We start from the raw sequence: 13,792 nt of genomic DNA, 5'->3' as shown, positions 1-13,792 counted from the left end.
TCAAATGAATCATTTTATAATTGTATGCATACTTCTTCTGTACTGGCACTTCATATTTTAGATATCAATATTTTTATCATACAAATATAAAATTATCATCTTTCAACTTATGTTGTAACACATTTTCAGCTTTCCAAGCTCTAAGACAGAAAAAAACAGGCATTTCTCTGTGTGCCAAAATGAGGCTGTAAATCACTACCCAGTTTTACACACATGCTAAATTTGAGTATATTTTGCGAAACCAGCCTGAAATAAAACCTGAAGCAGGGCATTTTGGTCTGAAGACCCTTATCAGGCAGTCCTAACAGATAACAAATGATTCTACTGTCTCAATATTGCCCAAATTGAGCTCCATTCCCTTTAAAGAAGAGCATGGCAGATCCTTGGAGTCATTACACAAAAGTTCCATTTAAGGCTAACAACCAACTTTTCACTTTATTTTTCTACCTGATGTGGCTGTTACAGCCACAAGAGCGGTGCAGCTCAATGATGGTCCTTCCACAATACCTGCCATCACTGTTCACCCTAAAGCTGCATGTACTGTCAAGACTGAGAAGACTAATTGCTCAATCATGTATGAAATTTATCCAACTCAACTTTAATTACCAGAGTCTACCAAGGCAACTGGTCCCACTAACCAGAATACCTACCATCAAAAGGCTCAGTAAATGATGATACTGCCACAAGAGAAGAATCAGCTTCTTGACCTAGTGCCTCCGCAACAGCTCAGTCATGAGTAAGCAAATGGGCACTACAGCAAAATCTCAGGGGCTAAATTCAGGACAAAATTTACAGTTGAGAAAGAAATTTTATTTCAAGCTTCTACGGGGGTATTACAAACAATAGAGAATAAAAACATTAAAAACTATTTAAAAAGTAATTGTCCCTTTAAAATAAAGATTCAAGCAGGTTTAACAATGAAGAATGCTATTCAATGAAGTTTTAAAAAAAAGATTTAAAAAGTATTGGTTTTGCTGTATTTGCTAATCCTTTATAAAAAAGCTGGGCATAAATACTTCGTGCATTCATATGCATTATTTGGTGTTTCATATTATATAACTCGGTACAGTATTTACGATATCACTGCAAAAGAGTTCAAACACAGTGCATTTATAAATAATGGAGCCATTATAAATCACATTGCAAACATACCTTGCCATTTTCATTGTTACAAATTCAATATCTCAGTGAAGGTAGGAATAAAGTAGCTACAACAATCAATATCTTGACTTTATTTTTTTTCTTTTTAATATAAAAATGCAGTTCTGGAAACCCACCCTCCTTCTTCCCCCTGCCCAAACATAATGCTTTACTTCTTAAAAATAAAAATAAAGTACTAATTCTATATACATCACATGTACCATACAAAAATGTATCCAAAGTTTCTATTGCTACCAAAGTGTTCTAAATTAAAAGTTACATAAATCCCCTCATTGGAAACCAAAGATTACAAGTTACCAAAAAACCAAATTACACACAAACCATCAAGTTATTTTATACAATTTCCAATACATTTTTCTCCCAAAGCAAGTTGTCTTCTCATGTGCCTGTATAAAAATGCATATCAATATATTTGTCAATTTTATTTTTCATTATAAAGCAAATTAATACATTTTCTACAATAAATAAACACAGGGAGGCACACATATCAACAAAATTAAATCAATGGGAGATAAATGGGATATGGTTTTGAAAGAAATAATGTGCTTGCAGGCTTTAAGCCGTGTTTGTTTAAAACAAAAACAATCAAGTTATTTTGGGCAACAATGGAGTGTTTTTGGTGATTTGCAAGTGATGTACATAGTATAATTTTTATTGATGTCTTTCTCACAAAGTACCCTCCAAAATAATGCAACTTCCTTTCTTAAAATACATATTTGTAATTGTAAATTTACATCAATCTTAAATATGTGGTACTTTGTGCAAAGAGCAACAATTTACACAAACATTCAGAAGTCTTTTTCAGAAGCTACAGACCAAGGAAGAAATGATACAAGCAGCACCATACTGTATATGACTTAGGCAAACATATATTTGATGCCATTTTGATATTAGGCTTTAAGATCCACTAAACACCTTAAGCTGGAAGATGGTGCTTAGGTAGCTTAACCTCAGAAAGAAAAAAAAAAGGTAAAAAGCAGGGAAACAAAAACCAACTCCCTCCCCAGCAAAATTATAAAAGGAATTAAAGAGCTAGTTCTAAAATCAGAATAAGTTAAGTGTTGAATATACATTTATGTACAATTATGAACACTATGAACAAGACATTTTAACAGGTTTAGTGGAAAATCCTCCAATCTACAACACAATAAAATAATTAATCAATATGGCAATGGTGATTTAGAAGAATTGCTCAACTATTTCAAGTTTGCAGAACTCAGCCACTGAATAAACAATTAAGGGGTTGTATCTTCAATACATTCTTTTAGACAAAGAGGTTCATTAGTAGAGTTCAAGTCTGTGTGGTATTTTTCATGCTTTACTAGAATCTCTGTTAGTCAATATCACTGAAGTCACTGACTGGTTCTCCATGGACTCTGCTCAGGTGATTCATAGCTCGATCAAAAGCAATTCTCACTGCTTTTCGTATGCTTGAGTTACGTCCTTCCATCATTTTTAACTTGTCTATGGTCTCATCTATCCCAAGGGGAACCATTTTGGATTTGGGAAGCCACTGCCTGTAAAAAATGGTAAAAGAAATCTGTTAAATACAGAATAAAATGAAGACATTTGTCCAGAAATGTCAGGGCTACTGTTCTGTGTTGCTCATACAGCAGATCAGCTTTGTAGTCTTAAACAAAATGATACAATACCTTTTAAGACAGTACTTACTTGCCTTAAATATTTAGAGAACATGAAATATTAAGAAAGTCTCTTCCACAAAACATAGAATACATTCCAATTCAATGATATGTATTTAATGATTAAGCATCAACTGAGAAAATTAGCCTAAAATATTGTTGCAGTTTAAGAACAGGCAGCAGCAGCTAACAACGGACATAGCTTAAGATTCACCTGACAGAGTATTGTTTCTCCTCATTCTTTCATTTCCATTATTACAAGGAATTTTCAGATGATCAATTTTTGCCTTATAATTAAGACATCTCGATTTGGTCTTTATGGGAAAAGCTAAACTGGCAAGGAGTTTCTGCTTAGCATGCTTTTACCCCACAGTATGAAATCCCACTAACTCCATATTCAGGGTACTTTTCTGTTCTAAGCTCCATAAATATCTTGAAATTCTTGGCATAAAGGAGTGATAAGGGAAAAAGCTCTTCTACTTAAGGAAAAAGCATTCTAAATATTTACTTTGAAAGAATAAATTAAATTTACTTCATTTTCATAGATGTTTATTGTAATCCTGTCTTCTTAAATTACAGACATCAAGGAAAACAAAAATTAGGTAAATTACTGAATATCTGTTTACTGTATGTTACTGTAGTCTGCAATCCCAAACCTACAAATGGCAGAAGCCCTCCTTCTGTTTAAAAATGCCAGTTTGAGAGACCATTTGCAGCTGAACCAACTGGCAATCAGTAAAGTCTGACATCAAACATTTTATTTGAGTATTTTTTTAAATGAGTAAAATTGGCTATAGAAATACTTTTTACTTAAAGCACTCTAAACTACAGCCTCATTGTACTGAGCACAGATACTGAAACAAAATGTGGAGAGTCAGTACAAGGACACAGAACAGTATGATAACAGCACGAAAAACAGCAGTCTAACCATTATCAGTTTTAATAAGGTATTTTTAACAGAAAGCTTGCCAAGTCCTCCAGATGCAAGCAGTGAAGAAGAACAAATACAACTATTTGAAAATCCATAGGTTATAGACACTGCTATCACAGACTGAAGGTGACATACAACCTATAAATAAATGAACATCACAGAGAGGGGTTCAGGACTATAAGAGACACAACAGAGGAAGAGTTAAGAGTGCAAAAAAACTCAGTCTAAAAGAACCATTACCAAAAATGTTAGTGGAGTGATGGTGGAAGGGATGAGAGGAAAGGGGCTGGAAAAAGTATTGAGCTTTTTCTTGCCACCTGTGCAGAGTATCCATTAGAGACAACTTTGCACAATATCTGCACAGTTTAGGACCACCTGCATATATGCATATATGGTGATGAATCAGAAAGGTTTAAGCTTGAGAGGACTCCCCAGATCAAGAAACAATCACAGCAATTATTAAGAAAGTGGCAAGGAAGAACAAGCATTACACTTGTGATACCAAGAAGAGAAGCAGAATGATGAGCATATTTAAATGCAGATATTCTCTATAAACAAAGGCAGAAGAATGCAGGATCTCAGGGAATCCTCTGCAACTGAACAATAATGATCATGAAGAAGTACCAATTAGTTAAGAAAATAACTGAAGAACAGAGAGATTATGCCAAAGGATCTAAGAGGACAGAGGAACAAACATCAGCTACAAATTTTAGTTAGGAATTTGTTTAGGTGATAGTGCAGTAGCATAGAGTGAGTCAGGAGAATGGCAGCATCACTAGACATCACATATAATCGCTAAAGGGGAAACTGATACCTGAAAGTAAGCAAAATCAAGAGAAAAACTAAGACATGAAAGTATTTACAGCTAGCCTGACATGTATGGTAATCCAGAGAGAAAAGGGATTATGAAGAACACAGAAAAGAAATACACAGTTTGATGAAAGCCAGATGAGAAGCTTTCATGTCTAGCAAAAAAAAACCCTAAAACAACCCTAAGAAAAATACACCAAAAACCCCTAGCTGCTTTCCCAGCCTCCACCTCCAAAAAACCAACCCACCAAAACAAAAGACCATGGGGGAGGGAAAGAGAATATTTTATTGCATGAATTATCCCCCTTCAGGCTCCACATAGCATACTGCTGATACTGAAATAAATGAAAAAATGGAAGGTTTCCTGAAAAAATTTAGAAAGGGTTAAGAACTTCAAATGAAACTATTAATGAAGAATTATAAAAATATTAATAAAATTAACTAAACTGAGGTTACAAATTCAAAGAAAACATACTTGAGCAGACTAGGGGGGAAAGTATTGTTATTCATAAAGTAATAATGAAGGAACATATAGATAAATGTTAGAATATTAACTTTAAAAAATCTGTTTAGCCAAAGAAGCAATTTTATCAGGTCAATAAATGAAATCAGCTTGTACTCAAAATCAAAAAACTATTTAATGACTTACATTATTTTCTTCCAAACTGACTATAAAATGATATCTTTCAGTCATGATATGCCTTGGTCCAAAAATAGACTCAAATATGAAATTTTAACATTAGTTTATAGTTCCACAAGAATTATTTCCATGCAAAGATAATGTTTCAATTTTCTTCTAGAGTAAAGGTTCAGATTCTTAAAATTTTAAATCACTGCATCAAACAATACATTTCAATAACATACCAACTTCTTTTATTGTCAAAAAATAGTACTAGGAATAGTTTCTCATCTGATTTGGTCTGCATTTGTTCTCCGATTTTCAGTACATCCAAAGGTGGCACTGGTATAGTAACACCGTTGTGATGGCCAGCAACACGAGGCATCTTAGGGTCAATAATCTATAAGACAGAAGAAAGGACAGTTCATAATATTTAAAACTACATAATCTATTCTAACAAGGTATTACAAATAAAGTTAAGGAGAAAGAATCATAAATTAAACAGCCACTGCATATAAACTGACTTTGTGTTACACACAACTTTTTGACACAAGCTGAATAGGCATGGTGGAGGCATAGTGGCAAATTTAACTGAAAACACTGAAAAAAGTGGTTTTTACCCATATCAGTTCTTCTTAAAGTCCCATCTGAATTCCACTTAGTACAACTTTGAGACTAACAAGCAGGTTTCAGAATGAGAACCAGGATTTCTAAAAGCCATAACTGATCTCAAATTTGGGGTCTGAATTTCATATATCTTAAGGAAACAACATATGTTAAGTTGTAAGTATTTCTGCAAAATACAAGCTCCATGTCCAAATCTGGAGCAAAAAATTAAAAAAAAAAGCCACCAAAAAACAACAAACAAAAAGATTGCATCACATTGCATATCCAATTTAATGACTCGGTCTTCAGCAAAACATGCAGTTACAGTCACAAATTCTTCCTCAACGTAAGTTTAGGAAGGAGGGAATATGGTGCTAACATTAAAGTAATCATGTTGATGGAAAAACTTTGTAAGCTGATCACAGCATTATTAAATGCTCAGCTTCCACCAAAGAAGGGTTATGTTACTCCATGCCTGCTCTACCCGTCTCCTACTCTACAACCTCCTGTTGGATTTTTAGCATCCACATTGGCTTCAACCATAATCCACAGTAAACTGATTATAGGAACTAAATGAACAGAAAGATATCACTGTGGGGAGCTTGTAGAAATCAGAAGAACTTTCTTCTCTTGACTGAGGTTTAATTCCTCAATGAACTCATTCCACTCTCGGAAACACCAGTGCTGACATAAAGGAAAGGGCAGAAAAGGAGCCCTTTGGTCTTGATCGCTTAAATTTAGTGGCAACACCATTCAGGAGACAATCAAATAATCAAATTTTCAGCATCTGACTGAGGGGTGTTTGAGTCATTCACTGAGGGCACTTCAACTCAAGTGCTCTGAATGTCACCTCCAGAGGTTTTAACCTGAGTGTATGACTACATTTCCTGATGTCCTCAGCCCACATACATTAGAACAGTCATGATTGTCCAGTTGACTATATAAACCAAGTCAAAGTGTATGGTTGCTATAAACCCCAAATGCCTGAAGCCAAACACTGAAACAAAATTTTCTCTGCAAGCTCTGATGTAAGTAGAACTATGTATCTTTCTCCTGTAATAACTTGAGCACAACAGCTTTAGTTTCCAGTACATCATTCACAGCTGGCTTCAGTCAGTTTATTCCAACTCTATGAGTGTTTTGTTTATTTACTGAACTACAGAATTAAGAGTATTTCTATATTCATTTTGCAGCAGAAATATAATTCCAGCACTAACAAAATGTCTATCAAATACTTGTTCAATTGATCCTTTAAATAATACATAATGCAGAAACAAAGATGACTGGGATGAGTGTGCTGGTTTAAGCTGGGATACAGGTAATTTTCTTCACAGTAGGTAGCATGAGGCTATCTTTTGGATTTGTGCTGAATACAAGGTTGATAAAACAGAGATCTTTTTGTTATTACTGAGCAGCGCTTACACAGAGCCAAGGCTTTTTCTGCTTCTCACACTACTGCACCTGTGAGGAGGTTGGGGGTGCACAAGTAGTTGAGAAGGGACACAGCCAGGACAGCGGAGACCAACTGGCCTTAAGGATATTCCATACCATATGGCATATCATGCTCAGTATATAAAGATGGGAGAAGAAGGAGAAAGATGGGGACATTCAGAGCAATGATGTTTGTCTTCCTAAGTAATCCTTATATGTGATGGAGCCCTGCTTTCCTAGGGATGACTGAACACCTGTCTGCCCATGGGAATTAGTGAATACCTTGTTTTGCTTTGCTTGTTTGGTTTTTGCTTTACCTATTAAACTATCTTTATCTCAACCCATGAACTTTCTCACTTTCACTCTTTCACAATGCACAGTAAAGCAGGCAGAATAAGCCACCTTTATTCAATCTAAATGGAAATGGTCAAATAAGTCATGGTCAATTAAGTTCATGTATTGTGTTTTCAGACCAGAAACAGTATCCTTACTAGTGTACTCATGAGAAGCTGTGTACTTACCAGAGCTGGGTAAGAGGGATATCCACTGCATTTGGCCCATACTACTTTTAGAGGCTCAAGAACAGATGTTGCAGCATCAGTTGAAATCCACATACTGCTGTGCCCAACTTCTAAAAACAAATGAATATAAAATTAAAATGTTCCAGAACAAAACTTCAGACAAATCTTCTGCAGTTCTTGGTTTCTTCAAACAGCTCATGATCATTAGAATCCAAATACCAAAACCACCTTTCACACACATACCAATAAAAAGCAGACAGTAGTCATAACAGCTTTTTACATGATACTAGTACTTTAATCTAAGCCTATAGATAAGGAACAAGGGTTTAGACACTTCTAGAAACAGCATATCTTAAAACATCTTAGTTCTTAGGAAGCATTTGCCAAATTCTAATAATCTTTTCCCTTTGATAAAGATCAAAAGAAAATGTAAAATTACAATACTCCATATAACCAGTTTCTTTTAAAACTATGATCCTGTCAAAGAGGTGATGATTTTGAAGATGCAAGTTGCATAGTATGTTTCCAAAGTACTGGATATCCATAGGGAGATAAGCACTTGATAACTTAAAAATGCTTGTCTGGTACACCTGTCTGTTCTTATGCCTAAGTTCTAACCTGCATTTTAATTTCTATTTACTTTTAACAGGCCCTTTTGGTCTCTCTGCCCTGCCCTTTCCTGCAGCAAAGTTCAAAAAGATTAAGAGGGTTCCAGGAAGCAGCTGCTCCTAGTGTTTTATTTCTTGTCATGAAACAGCATAACAGACAACTGAGTTTATGTTACTGCACACTTATACCAGAATGCTTCATTTTCTTCTCTGTTGCTCACCACAGGATTGAAGCCTGAGACAGGTTTAAGCCTTTCAGCTGACCAAAACCACAAGTGGCTCCCTAGACACAGAGGGATACAGTCAAGAGGCTGGGCAGAAGACAGTGAGTTATACCCTCAAGATGGAACTGAGTGTGGTTATCAAAGGGGAGAAGGTTATCAAAGATGACATGCTGTAAAGATGAGGGGGAACTTCCTGTACAGGGAAATGTGGTACCAAAATAAAGTTCAGTGGTTGCAGTTGCTTTTTCTCTTAGCAGTAAGGCAATGCTTGATAGAAGTAGCTCTTTACTTGTCAAAATATAATTTATTCCTCAATTCTTCTCAATCCACTCCCATTTAAAATGGGCATTGCTTATTTATAATGAAAGGTGGCATGCAGATGCATGTTCTACCTCAGCATTACAAAAATACTTTATAAGAACAAGTGTTTAAAGTGATGACTTAAAAAAGAACTGGTTCAATCTTCTCCACAAGTAGCTGTTTCTCTGCTCTATTAGTAACAGTTTATAAAGTATTCACATGCCAGTTAGAAAAAGCCATGACTGTTTAGATCAATGCATCCTTCACTCAGAGACTATTTTGAAAAATACGGATGTAGAACTGTATGGTACATAAAAACAGTACAAAATCCTCTTCTTCAGGACAGCTAACAAGAAAAAACTACGCTATTTTCAATTGCAAATAAAATGGTATTTTAATGCTGAGTAGGAGGTCATACACAATCTGACAGGATGCATACAGCCAGACTGAGAGAGTTCTCAGGTGTGTACAGTAAGAATCTCAGAATTTTTCCCAGTCAGAATTTATTCCATGTGGTAATAGCAGGTTAGTACTCTCGTGCACATGATTACTAGTTTTCTTTTACAACATCACTAAAAGAAACCTCATCTTTTCTTTTTCTTTCAAACCCTCTTTTAAAATTCCTCAAGCTCTGAGAGACAATTTATCAAAATCAGAATCAGGTATTATTCTTCTAAGTGTCTTTAAACAATCAACAGTATCAACAATATTTCAGAATGCCTCATGTATTTAAGCAGTGAAAATAAGAATGCTAGAATCTGTCAAATAAATGGACAAAATTATAGTTATTCAGTACTATTAAGAATACAAGTATTTATAGTTACCAGCTGCAATTCTTGCTGCTTTGGCATAGTTTCCATTTTCAATACATGATATTAATTCACTTCGGTCTTCCAGTGTGTGTCTCCGTATCAGGGCAGGTTTACCTTTACCACACTTTGGCAGGCTGAAACTACAAAAGTATGAATATTAAAACCATTACTTGATAATTAACATTGTTCATTATAAATCAAAACTTTGAAAAAGAATTTAAATTTCATCAGGACAGAGTGAAATCAGAGCAGAAAGTCCTAAAAAAATGTTATGTAACAAATATAAACAACAATGTAAAAGCCAACCCCCGGATTATTTTTCATGCACAGAATTGCCTGGTTATCAGCAAAAGATAAATGGTATGCAACTGCACCTCAACTGCTGTACAGGTTGAGAGATGTGCACATGACAGAAGCTGCTCTATCCTCCAGTGTTACAGTGTATACTGGGTAAATGGAAACATGTCCCCTCTGCTCCAACAGTTCTACTACATAGGAAACACAACTATTGTCTCTTTAATTTTTCACTACAAATTCAAGTCTTTTGAATTGTAAAATGTCTATATACAAAACGGTAAAATTTCTCCTCTGAATACTTGAATTTCCTTTAAGAAATAACAGAATTTGAACAGCAGTTATACTGGTAATTTGATCTAGAATATCACATTTAAAAGAGATGCAACGTTAAATTGTCTTTGTCCCTCTTCTGAAAGCCTGTTTGACACGACTGCATTAATACTATTCCTTTAACTGGAACAAATGATTAAAGCCTTCTTTTTTTCTCTTAACAGATGCATCCTATCCTCTTCTGTATGACCCATCCTCATAGTCCAGGACTGGAGACAGCTACTTTTTACCCAGAGATTACTGTTCCTTTGGAACATACACTATTGGTGATGGAGATATATTTATCAATGGTGGTAGACCTGGCCACTCAGAGTCCTGTCTTTTAATAACAGACTTCAGAGAGAGAAAGTCAGTAGTTGGCATGCAGGTGCCATCATCACTGCAGTAACTAGCCAGTAATGAGCAAGTAAACCACAGACTGACGACCTACAGTTCCAAAGTTAGACTCTGCATCCTAAGTTGCTTTTCTGGTCCCCTCACCAAAATAAACATGCCTATTTTTAGTGTTCAGGATGAGGAAGATAATTAAAGCAAGATACTATATGCACAAAATGTGTATGTATCTATACTGAGAAAGAGAAGCATAGTCAGTTATAAAGTTGAACTGCCTGCATATGCAATAACCTGAATTCAACAAAAGAATATCAGCAATGCTTTAAGATGTCTCAGATACAACACACAACTGAGAAAACTGAAATGTACATTATTCCAAATTTTATGCAATGTATTCCATGCACTCCAATGTGGGTCACAAGCAATATATAAAACTGATATTTTCAGTCTCAAATTTATATTTCATATTTTCAGTTTTACCTTGAGTTACACAACAGACTGTTACTAGATGAAATACTAGATTCTGATGCACAGCGGCGACGAGGTTCAACTTTTCTTCCTGGAGTATCATCTAATGCTCTCTCTTTACTTTCATCTCCAAATCCATTTGACAGACCTACAGCATAACATAAAAAAAATCCCTGCATCAAACTGGAAACTGTACCACTTTCATTCATAATTTTTTGTATTCACACAATGTATCATTATTGTTCTGTACTTCAACTATTTTGGTGTAACGAAAAAGAACATGAATATTAACAAAGTACTTGATTTCAAAACACAGTATTATAAATAGAAGGTTCCTCTTGTCCAGATTTTAAAGGCAGAAGGAACATTTAGCTAATGTAAAAAAACGTCAAAAAACAACAGAGTAAAGATTATAATATGGGAAATGACAAATAAGAGTATCAAATCAGTCTTTGTATGTAATGTTTTCAACTATTAAGACAGTCAGGCTGCAGAAGCTGAGTAGAAAAAAACCTCAAGAAAATAAAATGTTATAAACCAGGCAGAATTACCAGGGTAAGACAAGACCCATTTGAATAAAACAATATAGTCATTAAGCCAAGAAATATTGAAAATACATTTCAAACAGTGGAAGTAAAGACTGGTATGGATTTCCTCACAATGCTGTCCAGTTCTTCCTGGAAGTCTTTCCATTTTAATGAATTCAGACTGACATGATCATTTCTGTTTTCTGTGACCAACAATCAATAATATCCATGTTGCTGTTTTTGACTAGCCTTTCCCTGGAACAAGTTTATATACATCCAAGGATATTACATTTTAATTCCATAATTGTTATGAAAGCTACTGATTTGATGGGATGCTGTCAAACAATCCTGCCCTGGGTTTGCTAATTCACAAACAGTATAGTTCTTACTAAGCCATTTTTGTACTAGATTAAAGAAACAAAAAGAAACTTAAGATAGCAGTCTGAAGACTTTCCAGAATGTGCGTGGGGGTGTGTATGGGTGCGGACACTAGAACTAAAAAGTGAAGAATCCAACAGAGACTCTAGATTTAATCATCAGAAATGCACTGGCTAAAGGCAATGGTACCAGCCTGCAGTCAGCTACTGCAAATTGTAGGCTACAAAGAGAACAAAACTTTAACACAAATTCAATTCTGAGCATGCCTCCCACAATGCAAGAGTGAGCCACCCATCCCAGCCATCCTATTACCAAAATCTTGAAGGTCCTTATGATCTTTGTACATTCAGACACAGGCACATAAGGTTATGTAACTTCAGGTGCCCCTCCACAGAGCATTGCAGGATAAAACAATTATGGCAGAATTTCCTTTATTAAGTTTAATCCTTCCAGTCTGTTTGTTACAAAGATCTCCAGAAAGAAGGCTGACAACTAAGAATCTTGAGTGTAGCAAGATACTTTGTGCAATCCAGCAACTTAAGGGATTTTGCCCTCCACCCCAGGAGACCTTCCATTTGGATTATAAACACAATTTTAGATTTTATAAGAGAAAAAGGAGAATTTACTCAATGTTCTGAAAGATTTAAAGATAAGCATTCTCTTTCATTGTCCCTTAATTGGCAATGAAAACATTAATTTAGGAGTCTGGTTTGAAACTCCTGTATTTGCCTTTGATTTCTTACAGAAGAAAAATTATAAAGGTAGTATTGTCCTGAGTGTCAAGCACCAAGCTACATGCTTTTCATTAACCTTGTTTTCACTATCAGAAATTCAGTAAAAATAGCTGGAGATTAAGGAGTTCAGTCCTAGACTATATGGAGACTTGCCAAAAGAACATACTTTATGAGAAAGCTTAAATTCCCCTATACACTATGACAGTACACTTTACATAGCATGTGAAATGAAAAGCTGAAAAAAACATTCTGTGAAGGAAATCTCTTAGGTCTCTGCAAATAACTATTTTTTATTCTTCAATATCCTGTCAGATTTATTTTTCAAGTAAGGGGTATGAACTGTTTTGTTGTAATCCTGCCACAAGCTGAAGACACATTACTCAAGTTATCATTCAGCCATCTAGCTAATGTGAATCAGCCATAAGCAGAAACAAATCAAATCACAGACTGAATTTTAAACTTAAAGACAGATCATTAATGTTGCGAGAACGAGAGCACAGTTCAGGTTCCCAATGAATTGTGAAAATGGAAGGAAATACCTGGTTTATGCTTGTAAGAGCATGTTTAACCATTTATAAGCTAAGTAAGACTTAGGTACTTATCTCTACATATACTAGCTCTGTATGTACATGTACACCTAGAGCAAAAAGGTTTCATATTTTTTATTACTTCAATCAGTTTAGGACTGTGTTGTCACCAGAATGGACATCTTACTGCTCTCAGTCCCTTGCAATGGTGTCTTCTCATTGTCACCATGTCAGTCCCGAAAAATATGTGGTCATGGTAATGAACTAGTTTTCAGCAATGCACTAGACAAAGCAAGCATGTGATCGCCTGATTGCTGATATTGAGAAACAAGAGATGCAACAGAAATGTGCAACTGTGAAGACAGTTCTCTACAGTGGCTGTCCAGTCTTATTCTAGTTTAAACATAGATCAGTGGATGGTGAGCAACTGTACTGTGCATTACTTTTCTCTCTTCGGTTTTATTCCTCTTTTTCCTACTATTATTACTATTATACTTAACTGTGTTTCAATTATTAAATTACTCTTATTTCAATC

At 35.2% G+C, this 13,792-nt stretch overlaps 1 protein-coding gene across 4 annotated transcripts in view; it reads right to left on the bottom strand.

Moving 5' to 3' along the window:
• Positions 1–725: 725 nt before the first annotated feature.
• The window catches only part of BRD1 (bromodomain containing 1), a 54,907-nt gene continuing 41,840 nt past the window's right edge, over positions 726–13,792 (bottom strand). For 3 of the 4 annotated variants that reach the window (XM_071552569.1, XM_071552570.1, XM_071552571.1), the window contains 5 exons: positions 11,104–11,239; positions 9,676–9,803; positions 7,720–7,829; positions 5,407–5,561; positions 727–2,678 (listed from right to left, as the gene is read on the bottom strand). In XM_071552569.1, coding sequence (XP_071408670.1) covers positions 2,495–2,678; positions 5,407–5,561; positions 7,720–7,829; positions 9,676–9,803; positions 11,104–11,239 — 713 coding nt within the window. In that variant the 3' untranslated portion in view covers positions 727–2,494. Of the gene's footprint in view, positions 2,679–5,406; positions 5,562–7,719; positions 7,830–9,675; positions 9,804–11,103; positions 11,240–13,792 lie in introns of all 4 variants that reach the window. The other variant, XM_071552568.1, reaches the window with a different exon arrangement.

The sequence above is a fragment of the Pithys albifrons genome, chromosome 3 (genome assembly GCF_047495875.1).
Source record: "Pithys albifrons albifrons isolate INPA30051 chromosome 3, PitAlb_v1, whole genome shotgun sequence".
In the NCBI taxonomy this organism is placed as follows: domain Eukaryota; kingdom Metazoa; phylum Chordata; class Aves; order Passeriformes; family Thamnophilidae; genus Pithys; species Pithys albifrons.
The sequence above is the reverse complement of the archived record's forward strand: the minus strand, read 5'-3'. Positions and strand labels throughout refer to the sequence as shown.